The sequence below is a fragment of the Bombina bombina genome, chromosome 12 (assembly GCF_027579735.1).
Source record: "Bombina bombina isolate aBomBom1 chromosome 12, aBomBom1.pri, whole genome shotgun sequence".
Classification (NCBI taxonomy): Eukaryota; Metazoa; Chordata; class Amphibia; order Anura; family Bombinatoridae; genus Bombina; species Bombina bombina.
In genome coordinates, this window is record NC_069510.1 from 126,630,046 (window position 1) to 126,657,050 (window position 27,005).

Consider the following 27,005-nt stretch of genomic DNA (forward strand, 5'->3'; position numbering starts at 1 on the left):
CTCTGCAGACGAACAATCGGCAACATTATGTGGAAGCGAAAACGTGAGGCAACCTCCGGGGTGAACACGCCACCCTGCATGGAGGAATCATAAACTGGGTTACCCCCATGTGTAGAAGCATGATATGGTAGGGAACTCGCCTCCCGGAGGACTGGGCCCCCAGAGGCGGATGGCTCAGCAGTCCCTTTATTCCCCGAGTCCGAAGAACAAGGCTCTCTGAAATAGCATTAGGAACAAAACTGGTTGACATGTGTCAACGAGGCCAATCCGGATTCGTCACCGGACACAGAATCTGAATCTGAAATCAAAATAGTCTCAGTATCGGAACCCTCCGTAACTGAATCAGAAATTATCACAGTCTCGGCATCAGAATCCTCCATAACTGGATAGAGGATATATAAATATGGACTGAAGTAGTAAAAACAAAAACGGCACCTGACACCCCCAATGGCTGGGGCACTCACCACCTCCTATGACCAAACCCCTGCGGACTAGAAATTTTCCTTCACCACACGGTTGGGAATGCGGAAGTAGAAAACGGAACGGAACTACGCAGGTACACAAGGTGAACCGTACAGTCCAAAAAAAACGTGCCCAACCAAAAGGCAGCGTCACTTCCAAAGGCCTCAATGTTCCAAACCACGAGCCCAATAAACATCACACATAAGCAGGTTGAATCACCTAACAAACATGATTATAAACCCCCTGTTCAATAACCCCCCTCAGGAGATATTAACCCTCGATTCCAAGATACTAAAAGAGACTCACTGAGACCCTTATGATAAGTTAGACCCGCAAGGTGGTAGCCTCTCGGGAAACATTCACATTACAGTACATTGATGAATAAAGTAAAATGAAATGATCTTACCGGAATCTACGCCGTGGAACAGGAAAGCAGCCTTTCAAGAGTGACGGATAGTAGCATCGCCTCCGCCATGTACTTGAGAGAAGAAAGCAGGCAGCAAAGCAAAGTTTGACAATGCCGATTGCTTGAGGAGCTGTCAATATGAGTCGGGATGGTTTCGCAGAAAGAAACTCCCTGCATCTCCAGACTCTAACTTTAATCCAAGCCCTCACTGAGAGACTAACAGGACTACTTAAAACTCCTGTCCCATATCGAAGAGTACTACCCTCCATAAGAGACAAAAAACATAATTTATGTAAGAACTTACCTGATACATTAATTTCTTTCATATTAGCAAGAGTCCATGAGCTAGTGACGAATGGGATATACATTCCTACCAGGAGGGGCAAAGTTTCCCAAACCTCAAAATGCCTATAAATACACCCCTCACCACACCCACAATTCAGTTTAACGAATAGCCAAGAAGTGGGGTGATAAAAAAGTGCGAAAGCATATAAAATAAGGAATTGGAATAATTGTGCTTTATACAAAAATCATAACCACCACAAAAAAAGGGTGGGCCTCATGGACTCTTGCTAATATGAAAGAAATGAATTTATCAGGTAAGTTCTTAAATAAATTATGTTTTCTTTCATCTAATTAGCAAGAGTCCATGAGCTAGTGACGTATGGGATAATGATTACCCAAGATGTGGATCTTTCCACGCAAGAGTCACTAGAGAGGGAGGGATAAAATAAAGACAGCCAATTCCTGCTGAAAATAATCCACACCCAAAATAAAGTTTAATGAAAAACATAAGCAGAAGATTCAAACTGAAACCGCTGCCTGAAGTACTTTTCTACCAAAAACTGCTTCAGAAGAAGAAAATACATCAAAATGGTAGAATTTAGTAAAAGTATGCAAAGAGGACCAAGTTGCTGCTTTGCAAATTTGATCAATCGAAGCTTCATTCCTAAACGCCCAGGAAGTAGAAACTGACCTAGTAGAATGAGCTGTAATCCTTTGAGGCGGAGTTTTACCCGACTCAACATAGGCAAGATGAATTAAAGATTTCAACCAAGATGCCAAAGAAATGGCAGAAGCTTTCTGGCCTTTTCTAGAACCGGAAAAGATAACAAATAAACTAGAAGTCTTTCGGAAAGACTTAGTAGCTTCAACATAATATTTCAAAGCTCTAACAACATCCAAAGAATGTAACGATTTCTCCTTAGAATTCTTAGGATTAGGACATAATGAAGGAACCACAATTTCTCTACTAATGTTGTTGGAATTCACAACTTTAGGTAAAAATTCAAAAGAAGTTTGCAACACTGCCTTATCCTGATGAAAAATCAGAAAAGGAGACTCACAAGAAAGAGCAGATAATTCAGAAACTCTTCTGGCAGAAGAGATTGCCAAAAGGAACAAAACTTTCCAAGAAAGTAATTTAATGTCCAATGAATGCATAGGTTCAAACGGAGGAGCTTGAAGAGCCCCTAGAACCAAATTCAAACTCCAAGGAGGAGAAATTGACTTAATGACAGGTTTTATACGAACCAAAGCTTGTACAAAACAATGAATATCAGGAAGATTAGCAATCTTTCTGTGAAAAAGAACAGAAAGAGCAGAGATTTGTCCTTTCAAGGAACTTGCGGACAAACCTTTATCTAAACCATCCTGAAGAAACTGTAAAATTCTTGGAATTCTAAAAGAATGCCAAGAAAAATGATGAGAAAGACACCAAGAAATATAAGTCTTCCAGACTCTATAATATATCTCTCTGGATACAGATTTACGAGCCTGTAACATAGTATTAATCACAGAGTCAGAGAAACCTCTTTGACTAAGAATCAAGCGTTCAATCTCCATACCTTTAAATTTAAGGATTTGAGATCCTGATGGAAAAAAGGACCTTGCGACAGAAGGTCTGGTCGTAGTGGAAGAGTCCACGGATGGCAAGAGGCCATCCGGACAAGATCCGCATACCAAAACCTGTGAGGCCATGCCGGAGCTACCAGCAGAACAAACGAGCATTCCTTCAGAATCTTGGAGATTACTCTTGGAAGAAGAACTAGAGGCGGAAAGATATAAGCAGGATGATACTTCCAAGGAAGTGAAAATGCATCCACTGCTTCCGCCTGAGGATCCCGGGATCTGGACAGATACCTGGGAAGTTTCTTGTTTAGATGAGACGCCATCAGATCTATTTCTGGAAGCTCCCATATTTGAACAATCTGAAGAAATACCTCTGGGTGAAGAGACCATTCGCCCGGATGCAACGTTTGGCGACTGAGATAATCCGCTTCCCAATTGTCTATACCTGGGATATGAACCGCAGAGATTAGACAGGAGCTGGATTCCGCCCAAACCAGAATTCGAGATACTTCTTTCATAGCCAGAGGACTGTGAGTCCCTCCTTGATGATTGATGTATGCCACAGTTGTGACATTGTCTGTCTGAAAACAAATGAACGATTCTCTCTTCAGAAGAGGCCAAGACTGAAGAGCTCTGAAAATTGCACGGAGTTCCAAAATATTGATCGGTAATCTCACCTCCTGAGATTCCCAAACTCCTTGTGCCGTCAGAGATCCCCACACAGCTCCCCAAACTGTGAGACTTGCATCTGTTGAAATTACAGTCCAGGTCGGAAGCACAAAAGAAGCCCCCTGAATTAAACGATGGTGATCTGTCCACCACGTTAGAGAGTGTCGTACAATCGGTTTTAAAGATATTAATTGAGATATCTTTGTGTAATCCCTGCACCATTGATTCAGCATACAGAGCTGAAGAGGTCGCATGTGAAAACGAGCAAAGGGGATCGCGTCCGATGCAGCAGTCATAAGACCTAGAATTTCCATGCATAAGGCTACCGAAGGGAATGATTGTGACTGAAGGTTTCGACAAGCTGAAATCAATTTTAGACGTCTCTTGTCTGTTAAAGACAGAGTCATGGACACTGAATCTATCTGGAAACTCAGAAAAGTTACCCTTGTCTGAGGAATCAATGAACTTTTTGGTAAATTGATCCTCCAACCATGATCTTGAAGAAACAACACAAGTCGATTCGTATGAGATTCTGCTAAATGTAAAGACTGAGCAAGTACCAAGATATCGTCCAAATAAGGAAATACCACAATACCCTGTTCTCTGATTACAGACAGAAGGGCACCGAGAACCTTTGTAAAAATTCTTGGAGCTGTAGCTAGGCCAAACGGCAGAGCCACAAACTGGTAATGCTTGTCCAGAAAAGAGAATCTCAGGAACTGATAATGATCTGGATGAATCGGAATATGCAGATAAGCATCCTGTAAATCTATTGTGGACATATAATGCCCTTGCTGAACAAAAGGTAAGATAGTCCTTACAGTTACCATTTTGAACGTTGGTATCCTTACATAACGATTCAATATTTTTAGATCCAGAACTGGTCTGAAGGAATTCTCCTTCTTTGGTACAATGAAGAGATTTGAATAAAACCCCATCCCCTGTTCCAGAACTGGAACTGGCATAATTACTCCAGCCAACTCTAGATCTGAAACACAATTCAGAAATGCTTGAGCTTTCACTGGATTTACTGGGACACGGGAAAGAAAAAATCTCTTTGCAGGAGGTCTCATCTTGAAACCAATTCTGTACCCTTCTGAAACAATGTTCTGAATCCAAAGATTGTGAACAGAATTGATCCAAATTTCTTTGAAAAAACGTAACCTGCCCCCTACCAGCTGAGCTGGAATGAGGGCCGCACCTTCATGTGGACTTAGAAGCAGGCTTTGCCTTTCTAGAAGGCTTGGATTTATTCCAGACTGGAGATGGTTTCCAAACTGAAACTGCTCCTGAGGATGAAGGATCAGGCTTTTGTTCTTTGTTGAAACGAAAGGAACGAAAACGATTATTAGCCCTGTTTTTACCCTTAGATTTTTTATCCTGTGGTAAAAAAGTTCCTTTCCCACCAGTAACAGTTGAGATAATGGAATCCAACTGAGAACCAAATAATTTGTTACCCTGGAAAGAAATGGAAAGTAGAGTTGATTTAGAAGCCATATCAGCATTCCAAGTCTTAAGCCATAAAGCTCTTCTAGCTAAAATAGCTAGAGACATAAACCTGACATCAACTCTGATAATATCAAAAATGGCATCACAGATAAAATTATTAGCATGCTGAAGAAGAATAATAATATTATGAGAATCATGATCTGTTACTTGTTGTGCTAAAGTCTCCAACCAAAAAGTTGAAGCTGCAGCAACATCAGCCAAAGATATAGCAGGTCTAAGAAGATTACCTGAACACAGATAAGCTTTTCTTAGAAAGGATTCAATTTTCCTATCTAAAGGATCTTTAAACGAAGTACCATCTGACGTAGGAATAGTAGTACGTTTAGCAAGGGTAGAAATAGCCCCATCAACTTTAGGGATTTTGTCCCAAAATTCTAATCTGTCAGACGGCACAGGATATAATTGCTTAAAACGTTTAGAAGGAGTAAATGAATTACCCAATTTATCCCATTCTCTGGAAATTACTTCAGAAATAGCATTAGGGACAGGAAAAACTTCTGGAATAACCACAGGAGATTTAAACACCTTATCTAAAGGTTTAGAATTAGTATCAAGAGGACCAGAATCCTCTATTTCTAAAGCAATTAGTACTTCTTTAAGTAAAGAACGAATAAATTCCATTTTAAATAAATATGAAGATTTATCAGCATCAATCTCTGAGACAGAATCCTCTGAACCAGAAGAGTCATCAGAATCAGAATGATGATGTTCATTTAAAAATTCATCTGTAGAGAGAGAAGTTTTAAAAGATTTTTTATGTTTACTAGAAGGAGAAATAACAGACATAGCCTTCTTGATGGATTCAGAAACAAAATCTCTTATGTTATCAGGAACATTCTGCACCTTAGATGTTGAGGGAACTGCAACAGGCAATGGTACATTACTAAAGGAAATATTATCTGCTTTAACAAGTTTGTCATGACAATTAATACAAACAACAGCCGGAGGAATAGCTACCAAAAGTTTACAGCAGATACACTTAGCTTTGGTAGTTCCAGCACTAGACAGCGATTTTCCTGAAGTATCTTCTGACTCAGATGCAACGTGAGACATCTTGCAATATGTAAGAGAAAAAACAACATATAAAGCAAAATTGATCAAATTCCTTAAATGACAGTTTCAGGAATGGGAAAAAATGCCAATAAACAAGCTTCTAGTAACCAGAAGCAAAGAAAAAATGAGACTGAAATAATGTGGAGACAAAAGCAACGCCCATATTTTTTGGCGCCAAATAATACGCCCACATTGTTTGGCGCCTAAATGCTTTTTGGCGCCAAAAATGACGCCACATCCGGAACGCCGACATTTTTGGCGCAAAAGGACGTCAAAAAATGACGCAACTTCCGGCGACACGTATGACGCCGGAAACAGAAAAAGATTTTTTGCGCCAAAAAAGTCCGCGCCAAGAATGACGCAATAAAATGAAGCATTTTCAGCCCCCGCAAGCCTAACAGCCCACAGGGAAAAAAAGTCAAATTTTTAAGGTAAGAAAAAATGATTGATTCAAACGCATAATCCCAAATATGAAACTGACTGTCTGAAAATAAGGAATGTTGAACATTCTGAGTCAAGGCAAATAAATGTTTGTATACATATATTTAGAACTTTATAAATAAAGTGCCCAACCATAGCTTAGAGTGTCACAGAAAATAAGATTTACTTACCCCAGGACACCCATCTACATGTTTGTAGAAAGCCAAACCAGTACTGAAACGAAAATCAGCAGAGGTAATGGTATATAAATAAGAGTATATCGTCGATCTGAAAAGGGAGGTAAGAGATGAATCTCTACGACCGATAACAGAGAACCTATGAAATAGACCCCGTAGAAGGAGATCACTGCATTCAAATAGGCAATACTCTCCTCACATCCCTCTGACATTCACTGCACGCTGAGAGGAAAACCGGGCTCCAACTTGCTGCGGAGCGCATATCAACGTAGAATCTAGCACAAACTTACTTCACCACCTCCATAGGAGGCAAAGTTTGTAAAACTGAATTGTGGGTGTGGTGAGGGGTGTATTTATAGGCATTTTGAGGTTTGGGAAACTTTGCCCCTCCTGGTAGGAATGTATATCCCATACGTCACTAGCTCATGGACTCTTGCTAATTACATGAAAGAAACAAAAATTAAAAGTTCTGACACTTCTCTGCAAACTTCCTGAGACGAAAGGTAAAGAATGACTGGGGGATGAGGGGAGTGGGAGAAGTATTTAAGCCTTTGGCTGGGGTGCCTTTGCCGCCTCCTGGTGGCCAGGTTCTTATTTCCCAAAAGTAATGAATGCAGCTGTGGACTCTTTCCATTTAAGAAGAAAATCATATAGGTACAGAGCTACCGCAATAACCCAAGTTCTTACCTCCAATAAAAGAGCTCCCAGAACCTTTGTAAATATTCTGGGAGCCGTAGTTAAGCCAAAGGGAAGAGCTACAAATCGGAAGTGCTTGTCTAAGAAGGCAACTCAGAGAAACTGATGGTGATCCTCGTGAATAGGAATATGAAGGTATGCAACCTTCAAATATATTGTGATTATGTACTGACCCTGTTTAAAGTATGGTTTCCATTCTGAAAGTAGGAACCCTCAAAAAACCTGTTTAAATTCTTCAGATCCAATATAGAACAATGAAAATATTGGAAAATAATCCCTGAGCTTGTGCCAAATCTCATTCCAGAACAATCACATCTATGTGTTCTAACTTGCGAACACATTAAAACGAGGTACTTTCCTTCTTGGGATCCTTTGGAACATATGACAGAAGAAGCCTTCCTCGAGGATGCCTTGATCGAAAAGCCTTTCCTGTAATCCTGGCATACTATATTTTGTACCAACAGATTCGAAACCCACTGGGAACAGGCCTTCTGAAAAAGGTTCAGTCTGCCTCCAACCAGAACTTAATATGGGTAAGGGGCAGAACCCTGATGCTGATTTAGAAGTGGAGAAAGGATTATTTTTTTGCTTGGAGTTGTCCATGCAGAGCTAGGTTTTCAGGTGGACTTGGAGGACTGAGAAGAAGATGGATTTTGGTTTCTTGGTTTACAAAAGAAATTAAAATGAATAACAGGTCTGAACTTTCGTTTGCCCTTTTATCTCCTGTAACTCTGGAAATTATTGCATCTAGACTAAGACCAAATAAAATCTTTCCCTAAAAGGGACAAGATAAAATGCTACCTTTATAAACCATGTCTGCAGGCCAAGACTTTAACCATAAAGCTCTGCTGGTCAAAACAACTAAGGCCATATTTTTTGCATTAATATGGAACACTTCCACAACAGCATTGCATATAAAAGAATTAGCTAATCTTAGCAACTTTAAAATGTTCTGAATATGATCCAAGGAAACAATTTCCGATAAGGACTCAGAGTCACACCAAAGTGTGTCGGCACCTGCTACACAAAAAATACCCACAGCTGTTTTAAACATAACACCTGCTTATTGAAAAGCTTTCCTAATATAAGCCTCTGCCCATAAGATCTTGAAACTAAGTGCTATCCTCTAGGGGAATAGTAGTTAGTTTAGCTAAGGTTGAAATCGCACCATCCAAATGATCTGTGGATCTCCCTTCTAAAGGGTCTGACTATACATTAGAAGGGACAGTTCCAGTCTGCTCCATCAGAACAATAGAATATGTCAGTAGCACAGAAAAAGAAAAAAATATTATCTGTAATAACTTACACTGACAAGGATAGGGATAATGAAATGTGTCTTAAGAACGCTGGTACTAGCATTATAGTACCAAAACATAAGCCAGGTACCCACTGAAAAAATCCCTCTGTGCAATCCTGGCCCTGTTTAAAATGAACAAAATGTGAATTATAATAATCAAGCAACTTGCTCTCTAATGTCCCTTTAAAGGATTACTTTCTGTTATAATTTTTAAGCTAAACAACTAACATATTAAAGTTAATAAACATTAATTAAAACCTACTGACCTATATTTTCTCCAAAACGAAGTTTCATAACGTTCTAAAAGTTATATCTTTTATTCGCCGATGATGTCACATTATCCTGCCCACTATTTTCAGCACTGCATGTTCAAAATACTTAAACCAATAACTTTGTGTTTAAAGCGCCATTTTGAAACCTAGGTATTGTAAACGGATTGGTACAGAGCAAAGGATACCCACGGAGTGGGTTTGGAAAACAATTAAATTTGCAGACAAGATTTCTGATATACGGTAGAGATATGTTAATGAAATGCTATTGATAAAAAGCGTATTTGGGGTAGTTAGTAACAGGCATAGAAAATATTTACTTACAGTGGCCCTTTAAGCTCTTGATATGTTGCGCACATAAGAGTACAACAATGAAGGCTAGCAGGAGGAGGCTAATGAATGAATCCACGCGACACCTGCATAGTGACAGACGCCCGCAGGAGAATTACTTTCTCTGCCCAAGTATGCAGAAGAATGCTATTCCATTCATCATATGAATGCTGTTAAACTGTTCAAACTAATGTCAAAGGGGGGGCTTTTTTTGGATCTCTACAACTGGCACAATATTAAGAACCAGAAGACGTTCACCAAAAATATTTAAAGAAAAAATATGTATGTAAAGTTATCGCATACATTTCTGCACAAAGACGTGCACTTTTCTATATATGTTTTCTGATTGTAGGATGATGTCACTTGTGATAACATTGATGTAATCAATTATCTTGTGTTTGATGTTATTGATGATGCCATGAGAAGATGCCAGGTGGGGGGCATTATAATTTTTGGTCACTTTGCTTTTTTATTTTATAAGAAACTAATATAATATAAACTATATACACTTAATTTCTACTTTAAAAAAATGTGAAGAAAGAGATAATTGTAAGGGCATGGTTGCTCCTCTCTGGGTACACAAGGGAAAGAAACACAAGGACATATAAGTCTCTCTTTTACTGTGCATGAATATTAAACATTTAATAATAAAAAAAAGAATGTGCACATGCGCAAAAAGAAAAAACATAATTTAAGCTTACCTGATAAATTTATTTCTCTTGTAGTGTATCCAGTCCACTGATCATCCATTACTTGTGGGATACCAATACCAAAGCTAAAGTACACGGATGATGGGAGGGACAAGGCAGGATTAAGCGGAAGGAACCACTGCCTGAAGAACCTTTCTCCCAAACACAGCCTCCGAAGAAGCAAAAGTATCAAATTTGTAAAATTTTGAAAAAGTGTGAAGCGAAGACCAAGTCGCAGCCTTGCAAATCTGTTCAACAGAGGCCTCATTTTTGAAGGCCCAGGTGGAAGCCACAGCTCTAGTAGAATGAGCTGTAATCCTTTCATAGGGCTGCTGTCCAGCAGTCTCATAGGCTAGGCGTATTACGCTCCGAAGCCAAAAGGAAAGAGAGGTTGCCGAAGCTTTTTGACCTCTCCTCTGTCCAGAGTAAGCGACAAACAGGGAAGATGGCTGAAAATCCTTAGTAGCTTGTAAGTAAAACTTCAAGGCACGGACTATGTCCAGATTATGTAAAAGACGTTCCTTCTTTGAAGAAGGATTAGTACACAATGATGGAACAACAATCTCTTGATTGATATTCTTGTTAGAAACCACCTTAGGTAAAAACCCAGGTTTGGTACGCAGAACTACCTTATCTGCATGAAAAATCAGATAAGGAGAATCACATTGTAAGGCAGATAGCTCAGAGACTCTCCGAGCCGAGGAAATAGCCATCAAAAACAGAACTTTCCAAGATAAAAGTTTAATATCAATGGAATGAAGGGGTTCAAACGGAACTCCTTGAAGAACCTTAAGAACCAAGTTTAAGCTCCACGGGGGAGCAACAAGTTTAAACACAGGCTTAATTCTAACCAAAGCCTGGCAAAACGCCTGGACTTCTGGAACCTCTGCCAGACGCTTGTGCAAAAGAATAGACAGAGCAGAAATCTGTCCCTTTAAGGAACTAGCTGATAATCCTTTGTCCAAGCCCTCTTGGAGAAAGGACAATATTCTAGGAATCCTAACCTTACTCAATGAGTAATTCTTGGATTCACACCAATAAAGATATTTACTCCATATCTTGTGGTAGATTTTCCTGGTAACAGGCTTTCATGCCTGTATTAAAGTATCAATGACTGACTCGGAGAAGCCACGATTTGATAGAATCAAGCGTTCAATCTCCATGCAGTCAGTCTCAGAGAAATTAGATTTGGATGATTGAAAGGACCTTGTATCAGAAGGTCCTGTCTTAGAGGCAGAGTCCATGGTGGAAAGGATGACATGTCCACTAGGTCTGCATACCAAGTCCTGCGTGGCCACGCAGGTGCTATCAGAATCACCGATGCTCCCTCCTGTTTGATTTTGGCAATCAGTCGAGGGAGCAGAGGAAACGGTGGAAACACATAAGCCAGGTTGAAGAACCAAGGCGCTGCTAGAGCATCTATCAGCGTCGCTTCTGGGTCCCTGGACCTGGACCTGTAACAAGGAAGCTTGGCGTTCTGGCGAGACGCCATGAGATCCAACTCTGGTTTGCCCCAACGAAGAATCAACTGAGCAAACACCTCCGGATGGAGTTCCCACTCCCCCGGATGGAAAGTCTGACGACTTAGAAAATCCGCCTCCCAGTTCTCCACGCCTGGGATATGGATTGCTGACAGGTGGCAAGAGTGGTACTCTGCCCAGCGAATTATTTTTAAGACTTCTAACATCGCTAGGGAACTCCTGGTTCCCCCTTGATGGTTGATGTAAGCCACAGTCGTGATGTTGTCCGACTGAAATCTGATGAACCTCAGTGTTGCTAACTGAGGCCAAGCCAGAAGAGCATTGAATATTGCTCTTAACTCCAGAATATTTATTGGAAGGAGTTTCTCCTCCTGAGTCCACGATCCCTGTGTACAACCACCAGAGAAGAGAATCTCTGGTCTCTTGATCCAGATTTAGCAGAGGGAACAAATCTGTGTAATCCCCATTCCACTGACTCAGCATGCATAATTGCAGCGGTCTGAAATGAAGGCGCGCAAATGGCACTATGGAGTGAAGAACACGGCAAGCATTTAGAAGTTTTGATAACCTGGACTCCGTCAGGTAAATTTTCATTTCTACAGAATCTATAAGAGTCCCTAAGAAGGAGACTCTTGTGAGTGGGGATAGAGAACTCTTTTCCTCGTTCACTTTCCACCCGTGCGACCTCAGAAATGCCAGAACTATCTCTGTATGAGACTTGGCAACTTGAAAGCTTGACGCCTGTATCAGGATGTCGTCTAGATACGGAGCCACCGCTATGCCTCGCGGTCTTAGAACCGCCAGAAGTGAGCCCAGAACCTTTGTAAAGATTCTCGGGGCTGTAGCCAACCCGAAGGGAAGAGCTACAAATTGGTAATGCCTGTCTAGAAAGGCAAACCTTAGAAACCGATGATGATCTTTGTGAATCGGTATGTGAAGGTAGGCATCCTTTAAGTCCACTGTGGTCATGATCCTTCTTGGATCATGGGTAGGATGGTCCGAATAGTTTCCATTTTGAAAGATGGAACTCTGAGGAATTTGTTTAAGATCTTTAGATCCAAAATTGGTCTGAAGGTTCCCTCTTTTTTGGGAACCACAAACAGATTTGAATAAAAACCCTGTCCTTGTTCCGTCCGCGGAACTGGATGGATCACTCCCATGACTAGGAGGTCTTGCACACAGCGTAAGAATGCCTCTTTCTTTATCTGGTTTACAGATAATCTCGAAAGGTGAAATCTCCCTTGTGGGGGGGAAGCTTTGAAGTCCAGAAGATATCCCTGAGATATGATCTCCAACGCCCAGGGATCCTGAACATCTCTTGCCCACGCCTGGGCGAAGAGAGAAACTCTGCCCCCTACTAGATCCATTGCCGGATAGGGGGCCGTTCCTTCATGCTGTCTTAGAGGAAGCAGCAGGCTTTCTGGCCTGCTTGCCTTTGTTCCAGGACTGGTTAGGTTTCCAGGCCTGCTTAGATTGAGCAAAAGTTCCCTCTTGTTTTGAAGCGGAGGAAGTTGATGCTGCACCTGCCTTGAAATTTCGAAAGGCACGAAAATTAGACTGTTTGGCCTTTGCTTTGGCCCTGTCCTGAGGAAGGGTATGACCCTTACCTCCAGTAATGTCAGCAATAATTTCCTTCAAACCAGGCCCGAATAAGGTCTGCCCCTTGAAAGGAATGTTGAGTAATTTAGACTTCGAAGTCACGTCAGCTGACCAGGATTTAAGCCATAGCGCCCTACGCGATTGGATGGCGAATCCGGAATTCTTAGCCGTTAGTTTAGTCAAATGAACAATGGCATCAGAAACAAATGAGTTAGCTATCTTAAGTGTTCTAAGCTTGTCAATAATTTCAGTCAATGGAGCTGTATGGATGGCCTCTTCCAGGGCCTCAAAGCAGAATGCAATGCATGCAAGGGGCTGTAAAATAAAACCTTGTTGAATAAACATTTTCTTAAGGTAACCCTCCAATTTTTTATCCATTGGATCTGAAAAAGCACAACTGTCCTCAACCGGGATAGTAGTACGCTTTGCTAAAGTAGAAACTGCTCCCTCCACCTTAGGGACCGTCTGCCATAAGTCCCGTGTAGTGGCGTCTATTGGAAACATTTTTCTAAATATAGGAGGTGGGGAAAAAGGCACACCCGGTCTATCCCACTCCTTGCTAATAATTTCTGTAAGCCTTTTAGGTATAGGAAAAAACATCAGTACACACTGGTACCACATAGTATTTATCCAGCCTACACAATTTCTCTGGTACTGCAACTGTGTTACAGTCATTCAGAGCAGCTAATACCTCCCCAAGCAACACACGGAGGTTCTCAAGCTTAAATTTAAAATTAGAAATCTCTGAATCAGGTTTCCCCGAATCAGAGATGTCACCCACAGACTGAAGCTCTCCGTCCTCATGATCTGCATATTGTGACGCAGTATCAGACATGGCCCTTACAGCATCTGCGCGCTCTGTATTTCTCCTAACCCCAGAGCAATCGCGCTTGCCTCTTAATTCAGGCAACCTGGATAATACCTCTGACAGGGTATTATTCATGATTGCAGCCATGTCCTGCAAGGTAATCGCTATGGGCGTCCCTGATGTAATTGGCGCCATATTAGCGTGCATCCCCTGAGCGGGAGGCGAAGGGTCTGACACGTGGGGAGAGTTAGTCGGCATAACTTCCCCCTCTTCAGAATCTTCTGGTGATATTTCTTTTATAGTTAAAGACTGATCTTTACTGTTTAAGGTGAAATCAATACATTTAGTACACATTCTCCTATGGGGCTCCACCATGGCTTTCAAACATAATGAACAAGTAGTTTCCTCTGTGTCAGACATGTTTAAACAGACTAGCAATGAGACTAGCAAGCTTGGAAAACACTTTAAACAAGTTTACAAGCAATATAAAAAACGTTACTGCACCTTTAAGAAACACAAATTTTGTCAAAATTTGAAATAACAGTGAAAAAAGGCAGTTACGCTAACGAAATTTTTACAGTGTATGTAACAAGTTAGCAGAGCATTGCACCCACTTGCAAATGGATGATTAACCCCTTAATACCAAAAACAGAATAATAAATGACAAAAACGTTTTTTGAAACAGTCACAACAACTGCCACAGCTCTACTGTGGCTTTTTACCTCCCTCAAAAACGACTTTGAAGCCTTTTGAGCCCGGCAGAGATGTCCTGGATTATGCAGAGGGAAGCTGAATGTCTCTGTCAGTATTTTTAGCTGCACAGAAAAGCACTAAAAAAGGCCCCTCCCACTCATATTACAACAGTGGAAAGCCTAAGGAAACTGTTACTAGGCAAAATTCAAGCCAGCCATGTGGAAAAAAACTAGGCCCCAATAAGTTTTATCACCAAATACATATAAAAACGATTAAACATGCCAGCAAACGTTTTATATTACATTTTTATAAGAGTATGTATCTCTATTAATAAGCCTGATACCAGTCGCTATCACTGCATTTAAGGCTTTACTTACATTAGTTCGGTATCAGCAGCATTTTCTAGCAAATTCCATCCCTAGAAAAATATTAACTGCACATACCTTATTGCAGGAAAACCTGCACGCCATTCCCTCTCTGAAGTTACCTCACTCCTCAGAATATGTGAGAACAGCCATGGATCTTAGTTACTTCTGCTAAGATCATAGAAAACGCAGGCAGATTCTTCTTCTAAATACTGCCTGAGATAAACAGTACACTCCGGCACCATTTAAAAATAACAAACTTTTGATTGAAGAATAAACTAAGTATAAAACACCACACTCCTCTTACGACCTCCATCTTTGTTGAGGCTTGCAAGAGAATGACTGGATATGACAGTTAGGGGAGGAGCTATATAGCAGCTCTGCTGTGGGTGATCCTCTTGCAACTTCCTGTTGGGAAGGAGAATATCCCACAAGTAATGGATGATCCGTGGACTGGATACAGTTAACAAGAGAAAAATACATTTTGTTAAATATTTCTAAAAAACAATTGTTGCACTTGCTTCAGATAAAAAGGCACTTATTAAACTAGCTGTCAGTTTGCCAATTTTCACAAAAATCTAGACAGCCTGTTACACTCTAGATCTACAACTCCCCAGTTTAAATGAAAATGGAATTATTTTGAAAATTACACCTTTTTTTTTTAAAAAAACATATCAAGAACAGCTCAGCTAATTCCCGTTTGTTGTCATCAGTAATGATCCTCTGCATTACATACAAATACATACGTCATTAGTATAATCCTACCGAATGTACAGATGATCAATGCATGTTGTGCTGAAATAGCTAAACCACGCTGCATTTAGTACGGAATTTATACAATTCCCCCTTATGAGAGATCATGTAAGAATGAATGTAATCCAAGCTCACAGTACATAACATGGTCACATGTAATCATGAGTATTTATCTGTTGGTGACATTAAGAGATAAAATGATCTCAGAGGACATGTCATGAGATGCACAAGCTAAAACAGAAGGGTATGTTTAACAGATAGTGAGTTTGTGAGAGACTGAGGGCTAGCAAGCATTGTAACAAAGACTGTGCAATAGTGTGTGTGAGAGTGTGAAAAAGAGACTGCTGCCACAAGTGAGATGGTTAGTATAATAGAGAGCGTGTGAAAGACAAGTTGCAGGAGTGTATGATAAAGTGAAGGTGAGAGATTATGCGAAGGCAGACAACATATGGCACAGGAGTGTAAGTGCATGACATAGCAAGTGCGCAGAAATGCAAATGCATGACATTGCATGGGCGCAGGAGTGTAAGTGCATGACAACATAAGGGCGCAGGAGTGTAAGTGCATGACATCGCAAGTGTGCAGGAATGCAAGTGCATGACATTGCATGGGCGCAGGAGTGTAAGTGCATGACAACATAAAGGTGCAGGAGTGTGAGTGCATGACATCGCAAGTGTGCAGGAATGCAAGTGCATGACATTGCATGGGCGCAGGAGTGTAAGTGCATGACAACATAAGGGTGCAGGAGTGTGAGTGCATGACATTGCAAGTGCGCAGGAATGCAAGTGCATGACATTGCATGGGCGCAGGAGTGTAAGTGCATGACAACATAAGGGTGCAGGAGTGTGAGTGCATGACATCGCAAGTGTGCAGGAATGCAAGTGCATGACATTGCATGGGCGCAGGAGTGTAAATGCATGACAACATAAGGGCGCAGGAGTGTAAGTGCATGACATTGCATGGGCGCAGGAGTGTAAATGCATGACAACATAAGGGCGCAGGAGTGTAAGTGCATGACATTGCATGGGCGCAGGAGTGTAAGTGCATGACAACATAAGGGCGCAGGAGTGTAAGTGCATGACATCGCAAGTGCGCAGGAATGCAAATGCATGACATTACATGGGCGCAGGAGTGCAAGTGCATGACAACATAAGGGCGCAGGAATGTAAGTGCATGACATCGCAAGTGTGCAAAAATGCAAGTGCATGACATTGCATGGGCGCAGGAGTGTAAGTGCATGACAACATAAGAGTGCAGGAGTGTGAGTGCATGACATCGCAAGTGTGCAGGAATGCAAGTGCATGGCATTGCATGGGCGCTGGAGTGTAAGTGCATGTCAACGTAAGGGTGCAGGAGTGTAAGTGTGTGACAACGTAAGGGTGCAGGAGTGTAAGTGTGTGACAATGTAAGGGTGCAGGAGTGTAAGTGTGTGACAACGTAAGGGTGCAGGAGTGCAAGTGCATGACAACGTAAGGGCGCAGGAGTGTAAGTGTGTGACAAAGTAAGGGTGTAGGAGTGTAAGTGTGTGACAACGTAAGGGTGCAGGAGTGTAAGTGTGTGACGAAGTAAGGGTGCAGGAGTGTAAGTGTGTGACAAAGTAAGGGTGTAGGAGTGTAAGTGTGTGACAACGTAAGGGTGCAGGAGTGTAAGTGTGTGACGAAGTAAGGGTGCAGGAGTGTAAGTGTGTGACAAAGTAAGGGTGTAGGAGTGTAAGTGTGTGACAACGTAAGGTTGCAGGAGTGTAAGTGTGTGACGAAGTAAGGGTGCAGGAGTGTAAGTGCGTGACAAAGTAAGGGTGCAGGAGTGTAAGTGTGTGACGAAGTAAGGGTGCAGGAGTGTAAGTGTGTGACAAAGTAAGTGTGTAGGAGTTTATGGATAACGTAGGAGTTCAGGAGTGTGAGTGACAATATCAGGGTACAGGGGTGAGATATAGACAAACAGACAGATATATATATATATATATATATATATATATATATAATAGATATAATGTCCCTTTAAGGAACATTTTGGGAGGTTTGGTACTTGTATTCCAGATAATCTAGTGATAATCTCAGTAAAAGAAACAAAGCATTTATTGTCCAAAAATATAACATTTTGTGCCATAGAAATGGAGATCAGTTCTGTGCTACCATTTTCATAAGGAACAAACACTAATGCAGAGATGCAAACAGGAAGTGAGGAAACAAAGACTTACCGCAGTTGTTTTGCATAGTTTATTTCAATTTCTGCTCGTTCCTTTACAAATTTAATATATTTTTCCAATACTTCAATTCCCCACTGTGTGTGTTTTTCTAAGTTGTCAAACTGATCCTGCAAGAAAGAACAATGAAAACTAAAGTGTAATTCTATTGTAACCTGGAAATAGTAGTTTGCTAGTAGTAGCGTTACCAAAAGATTCTTGGATAGCAGCTGCTACATTACACTATGTACATTTTTATTTTGTGTAACCTTGGGGCAAACAGTTCATATTAAATATTAATGAAATTAAATGTCACCTGAAAATTTATAAACATCGCTCATTCATAAACATCTCTACCTGCTAAAGAAGTAAAATAGAAGGTTTGTATTTTTTAAAATTGAGAATTTTTTTTATTTAAAGGGACATTCAACACTAGATAAATGCTAGATAGAATGATGCATTTAAAGCAAAGATTAACGTGCTAATAATATACAGATGTGTGTGCTGTTTTTTTTTTTAAATTAAATATTAGTTTAAATATTAAAAAAGTGTAGTGTCCATAAAACAACCACCTCCAAATTGTAACACGTTTCCTAAACCCAAAGCTTTTAGATATAAAGAGTTTATTTAATGTTGTTTTAAGATTAATTTGCAAAGGCTTCTTTCATAGCCCTGACTAATACAAGTACAACCATGCACACATGCAAGTCATTTAAACAGACAGTGAATCAGAAATGTTCTGTAATCCATGTGATAGAGCGGTATTTACATGGAAACCTGTAATAATGTCGTAAAATGCTCTTATGTAGTGATAACAAAGAAATAAATAATGTAATGCCCTACTAATAAATAGGTAGAAAGAGTAGGGCACTGTAAAGACTGTAGAAAAACTAAAATAATGGAAATCTATAGAAAAGATTTTAGTGGACAAAAAACATGCAAATTACACAAATTACAAAAATATCACAATGATAAATATCATCTGCTGTCACTGGCTCAACAGAGGTGCTCTGCTAGCTCCCATAATGCATTGCTGGGATGGAGCTGACTTAACCATTTGAAGCTGTTACACACACCTCTATACAGCTATAGGAGCAATGCACTACTGGAAGCTAACTGCCGATTCTTGACTACACATATATGCCTCTAGTCATTGGCTCACCAATGTGCTAAGCTAGCTCCCTATGGTGCATTGCTGGTCTGGAGCTGGATTAACCCTTTGCAAGGGTTAAACACACAATTATAGCAGCGGTGCTATAATACATTACTGTAGCCCTCCTGAATCTATACTGCGTAATGCACTGCAGCCCTCCTGAATCTATACTGCGTAATGCACTGCAGCCCTCCTGAATCTATACTGCGTAATGCACTGCAGCCCTCCTGAATCTATACTGCGTAATGCACTGCAGCCCTCCTGAATCTATACTGTGTAATGCACTGCAGCCCTCCTGAATCTATACTGCGTAATGCACTGCAGCCCTCCTGAATATATACTGCGTAATGCACTGCAGCCCTCCTGAATCTATACTGTGTAATGCACTGCAGCCCTCCTGAATCTATACTGTGTAATGCACTAGCAGCCCTCCTGAATGTATATTGCGTAATGCACTGCAGCCCTCCTGAATCTATACTGTGTAATGCACTGCAGCCCTCCTGAATATATACTGTGTAATGCACTGTAGCCCTCCTGAATCTATACTGCGTAATGCACTGCAGCCCTCCTGAATCTATACTGCGTAATGCACCGCAGCCCTCCTGAATCTATACTGCGTAATGCACTGCAGCCCTCCTAAATCTATACTGTGTAATGCACTGCAGCCCTCTTGAATCTATACTGTGTAATGCACTGCAGCCCTCCTGAATATATACTGCGTAATGCACTGCAGCCCTCCTGAATATATACTGCGTAATGCACTGCAGCCCTCCTGAATATATACTGCGTAATGCACTGCAGCCCTCCTGAATCTATACTGTGTAATGCACTGCAGCCCTCCTGAATCTATACTGTGTAATGCACTGCAGCACTCCTGAATAGGGTTGCACCGATACTGATACTAGTATCGGTATCGATACCAAGTATTTGCACGAGTACTTATACCGATACCTCCACTTCCTACCCATACGCTATCTTGTGGAGTTTTTTCAAACTGCAAGTTCCCATTTAATTTTAAGCTGTAGTGGAGACTCAACTAAAAATTGTTCACTTATGTTCGGCCAATACAAATTGCTGTTGTATTGTATTATTGTAAGAGAGATCACTGTACCTCGTTCAGACAAACCCCTGAAGTACTGGGCAGATAATAAACTGAGATTTCCAGCTCTGGCTAAAATGGCCCAAAATTATCTTTTTGCCCTATGCAGTAGTGCAGAAAGTGAAAGACTGTTCAGCTTAGCATCAAACGACATTACTGATAGCAGAAACAGACCTATAGCTGAACATACAGAGATGCTTCTGTTCCTTAAAAAGAACTTGCCACTAACTTTTGAAAAATGATTATAATTGCTAGATTGCCTGTTATACTGATAGTTCTTATCTTGCACAATTATGCTCAAAACATACTGTACTCTGAGGAACATCCTTAGCTTATATAATTGCAGGAAGAGTGTTCATAGGAAAAATTAAGTTAATTCCTATGAACACACATCTTACAATAATAGGACTAGATTTAGATTACATATGATATGTAAGCTTTACCAATGCTCTGTTCACATTTCCAACTCAATAGACTTTAATGGAGTTGGACATGCAATGAGAGCATTGGTAAAGCTTGCCAGTCAAATGTAAGCTAGCCCATAGTGTTCCCCATGTTTAAACAGTGCACTGGTATAATTTTTACTGTATTGCACTTTTGGTTGGTTGTGATATTACATTTGCTATTTACTGTTGTTATTATGAATATATTTTAATGTAATATTTTTATTTATAAACATGTTCTGTGAAATTTCTACGAGTTTTTATAACTTTATGACAACAAGCAAATAAAACAGTTTTATTATTTCATAATGTCTTTTGAGATACAGTTCTTCATAATTATAAAGAAGCTATCTTAACTCATTAGTCGGTATTGTGCTTGGGACACTGTCACATGACTTTAAAAAGTATCGGTAATTGGTATCGGCGAGTATTTTAAAAAAAAGTATAGGTACTTGTACTCAGTCTTAAAAAAATGGTATCGGTGCAACCCTACTCCTGAATATATACTGCATAATGCACTGCAGCCCTCCTGAATCTATACTGTGTAATGCAGTGTTTTTCAACCAGTGTGCCGTGGCACACTAGTGTGCCGTGAGAGATCCTCAGGTGTGCCACGGCAGACTGACAACAGTGTGACATATTTTTTAATCTTTGCTTGTTTTTTACTCCCAGTGCAGGGGTAGTTTGTAGGAGGCATTGCATAACAGCACAATACATACAGTATGTGTGTGTTTGTGTGTATGTGTATATATATATATATGCTGTATTAGGCTACAATGTGTGATTTTTTTTAAAATTTTGGGATGGTGGTGTGCCACAGGATTTTTTAATGTAAAAAAGTGTGCCACGGCAAAAAAAAGGTTAAAAATCACTGGTGTAATGCACTGCAGCACTCCTAAATATATACTGCATAATGCACTGCAGCCCTCCTGAACCTATACTGCGCAATGCACTGCAGCCCTCCTGAAACTATACTGCGTAATGCACTGCAGCCCTCCTGAATATATACTGTGTAATGCACTGCAGTCTTCCTGAATATATACTGTGTAATGCACTGCAGCCCTCCTGAATCTATACTGCATAATGCACTGCAGCCCTCCTGAAACTATACTGCGTAATGCACTGCAGCCCTCCTGAAACTATACTGTGTAATGCACTGCAGCCCTCCTGAATCTATACTGTGTAATGCACTGCAGCCCTCCTGAATATATATTGTGTAATGCACTGCAGCCCTCCTGAATCTATACTGCATAATGCACTGCAGCCCTCCTGAATATATACTGCGTAATGCACTGCAGCCCTTCTGAATCTATACTGCATAATGCACTGCAGCCCTCCTGAATCTATACTGTGTAATGCACTGCAGCCCTCCTGAATCTATACTGTGTAATGCACTGCAGCCCTCCTGAATATATATTGTGTAATGCACTGCAGCCCTCCTGAATCTATACTGCACAATGCACTGCAGCCCTCCTGTATCTATACTGCATAATGCACTGCAGCCTTCCAAAATATATACTGGGTATACTGAGAATAGATACAGTTACTGCATAATGCACTGCAGCCCTCCTGGATATATACTGTGTAATGCACTGCAGCCCTCCTGTATCTATACTGCGTAATGCACTGCAGCCCTACTGAATATATACTGCGTAACGCACTGCAGTCCTCCTGAATATATACTGCGTAATGCACTGCAGCCCTCCTGAATATATACTGTGTAATGTACTACAGCCCTCCTGAATATATACTGTGCAACGCACTGCAGCCCTCCTGAAACTATACTGCAAAAAGCACTCCAGAACTCCTGAATCTATACTGCGTAATGCACTACAGCCCTCCTGAATATATACTGCGTAACGCACTGCAGTCCTCCTGAATATATGCTGCATAATGCACTGCAGCCCTCCGGCATCTATACTGCACAATGCACTGCAGTCCTCCTGAATCTATACTGTGTAATGCACTGCAGCCCTCCTGAATCTAAACTGTGTAATGCACTGCAGCCCTCCTGAATCTATACTGTGTAATGCACTGCAGCCCTCCTGAATATATACTGCATAATGCACTGAAGACCTTCTAAATATATACTGCGTAATGCACTGAAGCCCTCCTGAATCTATACTGCGTAATGCACTGCAGCCCTCCTGTATCTATACTGAGAATAGATACAGTTACTGCATAATGCACTGCAGCCCTCCTGAATATATACTGTGTAATGCACTGCAGCCCTCCTGAATCTATACTGTGTAATGCACTGCAGCCCTCCTGAATATATACTGTGTAACGCACTGCAGCCCTCTTGAATCTATACTGTGTAATGCACTGCAGCCCTCCTGTAAATATACTGAGTATAGATACAGTTACTGTGTAATGCACTGCAGCCCTCATGAATATATAGTGTGTAATGCACTGCAGCCCTCCTGAATCTATACTGCGTAATGCACTGCAGCCCTCCTGAATATATACTGCGTAACGCACTGCAGTCCTCCTGAATATATACTGCGTAATGCACTGCAGCCCTCCTGAATATATACTGTGTAATGTACTACAGCCCTCCTGAATATATACTGTGCAACGCACTGCAGCCCTCCTGAAACTATACTGCAAAAAGCACTCCAGAACTCCTGAATCTATACTGCGTAATGCACTACAGCCCTCCTGAATATATACTGCGTAACGCACTGCAGTCCTCCTGAATATATGCTGCATAATGCACTGCAGCCCTCCGGCATCTATACTGCACAATGCACTGCAGTCCTCCTGAATCTACACTGTGTAATGCACTGCAGCCCTCCTGAATCTATACTGTGTAATGCACTGCAGCCCTCCTGAATATATACTGCATAATGCACTGAAGCCCTTCTAAATATATACTGCGTAATGCACTGAAGCCCTCCTGAATCTATACTGCGTAATGCACTGCAGCCCTCCTGTATCTATACTGAGAATAGATACAGTTACTGCATAATGCACTGCAGCCCTCCTGAATATATACTGTGTAATGCACTGCAGCCCTCCTGAATCTATACTGTGTAATGCACTGCAGCCCTCCTGAATATATACTGTGTAACGCACTGCAGCCCTCTTGAATCTATACTGTGTAATGCACTGCAGCCCTCCTGTAAATATACTGAGTATAGATACAGTTACTGTGTAATGCACTGCAGCCCTCATGAATATATAGTGTGTAATGCACTGCAGCCCTCCTGAATCTATACTGCATAATGCACTGCAGCCCTCCTGAATCTATACTGTGTAATGCACTGCAGCCCTCCTGAAACTATACTGCATAATGCACTGCAGCACTCCTGAAACTATACTGCGTAATGCACTGCAGCCCTCCTGAATCTATACTGTGTAATGCACTGCAGCCCTCCTGAATCTATACTGCATAATGCACTGCAGCCCTCCTGAATATATACTGTGTAATGCACTGCAGCCCTAATGAATCTATACTGCATAATGCACTGCAGCCCTCCCGAATCTATACTGCATAATGCACTGCAACCCTCCTGAATATATACTGTGTAATGTACTGCAGTCCTCTTGAATCTATACTGAATAATGCACTGCAGGCCTCCTGAATATATACTGTGTAATGCACTGCTGCCCCCTGTATCTATACTGCGTAATGCACTGCAGCCCTCCTGAATATATACTGTGTAATGTACTGCAGTCCTCTTGAATCTATACTGAATAATGCACTGCAGGCCTCCTGAATATATACTGTGTAATGCACTGCTGCCCCCTGTATCTATACTGCGTAATGCACTGCAGCCCTCCTGAATCTATACTGTGTAAAGCACTGCAGCCCTCCTGTATCTATACTGCGTAATGCACTGAAGTCCTGCTGAATCTATACTGCGTAATGCACTGCAGCCCTCCTAAATATATACTGCGTAATGTACTGCAGCTCTCCTGTATCTATACTGCATAATGCACTGAAGCCCTCCTGTATCTATACTGCGTAACGCACCGAAGCTCTCCTGAATCTATACTGCGTAATGCACTGCAGCCCTCCTGAATATATACTGCATAATGCACTGCAGCCCTCTTGAATCTATATTGTGCAATGCACTGCAGCCCTCCTGTATCTATACTGCTTAATGCACTGAAGCCCTCCTGAATATATACTGCGTAATGCACTGCAGCCCTCTTGAATATATACTGCGTAATGCACTGCAGCCCTCTTGAATATATACTGTGTAATGCACTGCAGCCTTCTTGAATATATACTGCGTAATGCACTGCAGCCGTCTTGAATCTAAACTGCGTAATGCACTGCAGCCCTAATGTATCTATACTGCGTAATGCACTGTAGCCCACCTGTATCTATACTGCTTAACGCACTGAAGCCCTTATGAAATTTAAATAATTTTTTTAGGAGCAAGGATTTATATATTAATATTTTACAATAATTTATAAAAAAAATATGATTTATATATCAGTATTTTACAATAATAAAAAAAATAGTAGCCAGGGGATAAAAATTTGAGAAGCTGCAACTCCCTTGCTCCCAGGATTGTTAAGCTCCGGGTTAAAACCCTATATTGTCCACAGCTGCAGAATGTACAAAGAGCACTTTTTCAGTAGTCTAGAAATATAATATCTCATGGCAAAACATGGAAACAAGGTGAGTAACAGCTACGTCATGATGAGCAGGTTTGTGAAGAAGATCAGTGTGAACTACCTAGTGTTAATATAAAAGCACTGTATATAAGCAGGTGCACAAATTAGCCTCTTCTACCTTGTGATCACGGAAGAGGCTGGTTATTATGAGATTATACTAAGTCACTGATGGGCATTTAGATAACATGCAACTTATGTCTGTTACTTCTATAATGGTAAAGGGGGTGTATGTATGCACAGAACCTCCCAATAAGTAAAACAACATATTCATACTCATCTATTATTTATTTTCTCTCATTTTATTGTAACATACCACTGAGTATTTCACAGTACATAGAAAGGCTGAGGCTTCAATTATGTAACCTAAGTATGTTCAATAGCCTAACCTGGCTACCTACTACACAGAGACTGCTTGCAAACACTTATTTACAACTAGCCCCGATTGGCCACGATCAAAAGAGCTAAGATAAAGTTACTAGGTGTTCAAGTGGTGTATTAATGATTTGCAACACTCTGCATTGTATACACAGATTTGTTTTTGCAAAGATTACATAATGTGTATACAAAAAAAACTGTCATTTTATTTTGCGTTGTTTTGCACTCCAGGGACATACCTCTTGAAAAGACTTTTGAGTACTTTATTCTAAATCATCTGCTTTGGCCAATTAGGTGCAGATATAAATGAGGTATTGCACTGTTCAAGCAAATGTTGCAGGGTTATAAGTCTGAATACAGGGGGATGCACTCAAGCCTCTTCAGGAAGTAGATACTTCACACTTTTCAGAGGTAACAGACACTTTATTTTTATTTATTTTTAAAACAATGTTTTACTAAACAGACACAAAGCCAGTTTCTTTAAAATGAAGCAGTGACAGCCTTACCTATATTTACTGCTAAATAAAAGTTATGTTAATGGTATATTCCCTTTTTACCCCCACATACTGCCCTCCTGCCCACTCAGCAACTGGTTTCTCTGCTCTTCCAGAAGCAAAGCATTACAGTCAATAAGAAGCTGCAGCAATCGCTTAGCGAAGGCAGCGTGATAGCACAACTTCTGTCTCTGATGGAACAAATAGCTGTTGAGTGGGCAGGAGGATGCCTAAGGTAAGTACCAATAATGTGGGATGCCTTTAGGCAATATTCCAGCAACAGAACTTATACTTACCTAACATTTCCTGTAAAAAAATTGTTTTGTTTCCCTTTAAACATGTTATGGGGAATTCAATTATTTTGACTAATCTTTAACTGAAAAACAAATTCAGATGAATACAGGCTGGGGAATAATGACCAGACCTACATGACCGCTGTATGGGTTGTGGCCCTGCTGGAAGCAAGTGATGCAGCTTTTCCTGGAAACAAAGCAGGGACACTACAATACGTCCTGTCCCAGTGTTCTCATCCCATTAGCTCAGAATGACTCAGAGCATGTTGCTTAGTTTATTTAAAGGAATGCATTTGTAGTGTCTCAATGGTCACTGAAACATATAATAGTGAGGGATTCCTTATAGTTGTATCTGAGGTCGGATATATCGGCGTGATTGGTCAGAATATTGTTTCAGGAAATAGCTGGTGACTTACACATAAATGTACATAATGTGCAAACTCTCATAACTGTGGCTTGCAAAGCATTTAAAGGGACATTCCAATGCAAGGAAGTAATTCTCATTCAGTAGAGCATATAATTTGTATTAATGACCCTAGCTTACTGTGGGCCAAACACAAGAACTGTAATGCAGCGCTTAATTGCTGATATATACTGTGTGCACACATAAAACATAGTGTATGCAGACTCCTTGCAATGCAGCGCTTAATTGCTGATATATACAGTGTGCACACATAAAACATAGTGTATGCAGACTCCTTGCAATGCAGCGCTTAATTGCTGATATATACAGTGTGCACACATAAAACATAGTGTATGCAGACTCCTTGCAATGCAGCGCTTAATT

At 40.8% G+C, this 27,005-nt stretch overlaps 1 protein-coding gene across 11 annotated transcripts in view; it reads right to left on the reverse strand.

Moving 5' to 3' along the window:
• The window catches only part of FNBP1 (formin binding protein 1), a 420,876-nt gene that overhangs the window by 309,772 nt on the left and 84,099 nt on the right, over positions 1–27,005 (reverse strand). For all 11 annotated transcript variants that reach the window (XM_053696170.1, XM_053696177.1, XM_053696173.1 and 8 more), the window contains exon 2: positions 17,745–17,860. In XM_053696170.1, the coding sequence (XP_053552145.1) occupies positions 17,745–17,860 (116 nt within the window). The remainder of the gene's footprint in view (positions 1–17,744; positions 17,861–27,005) is intronic.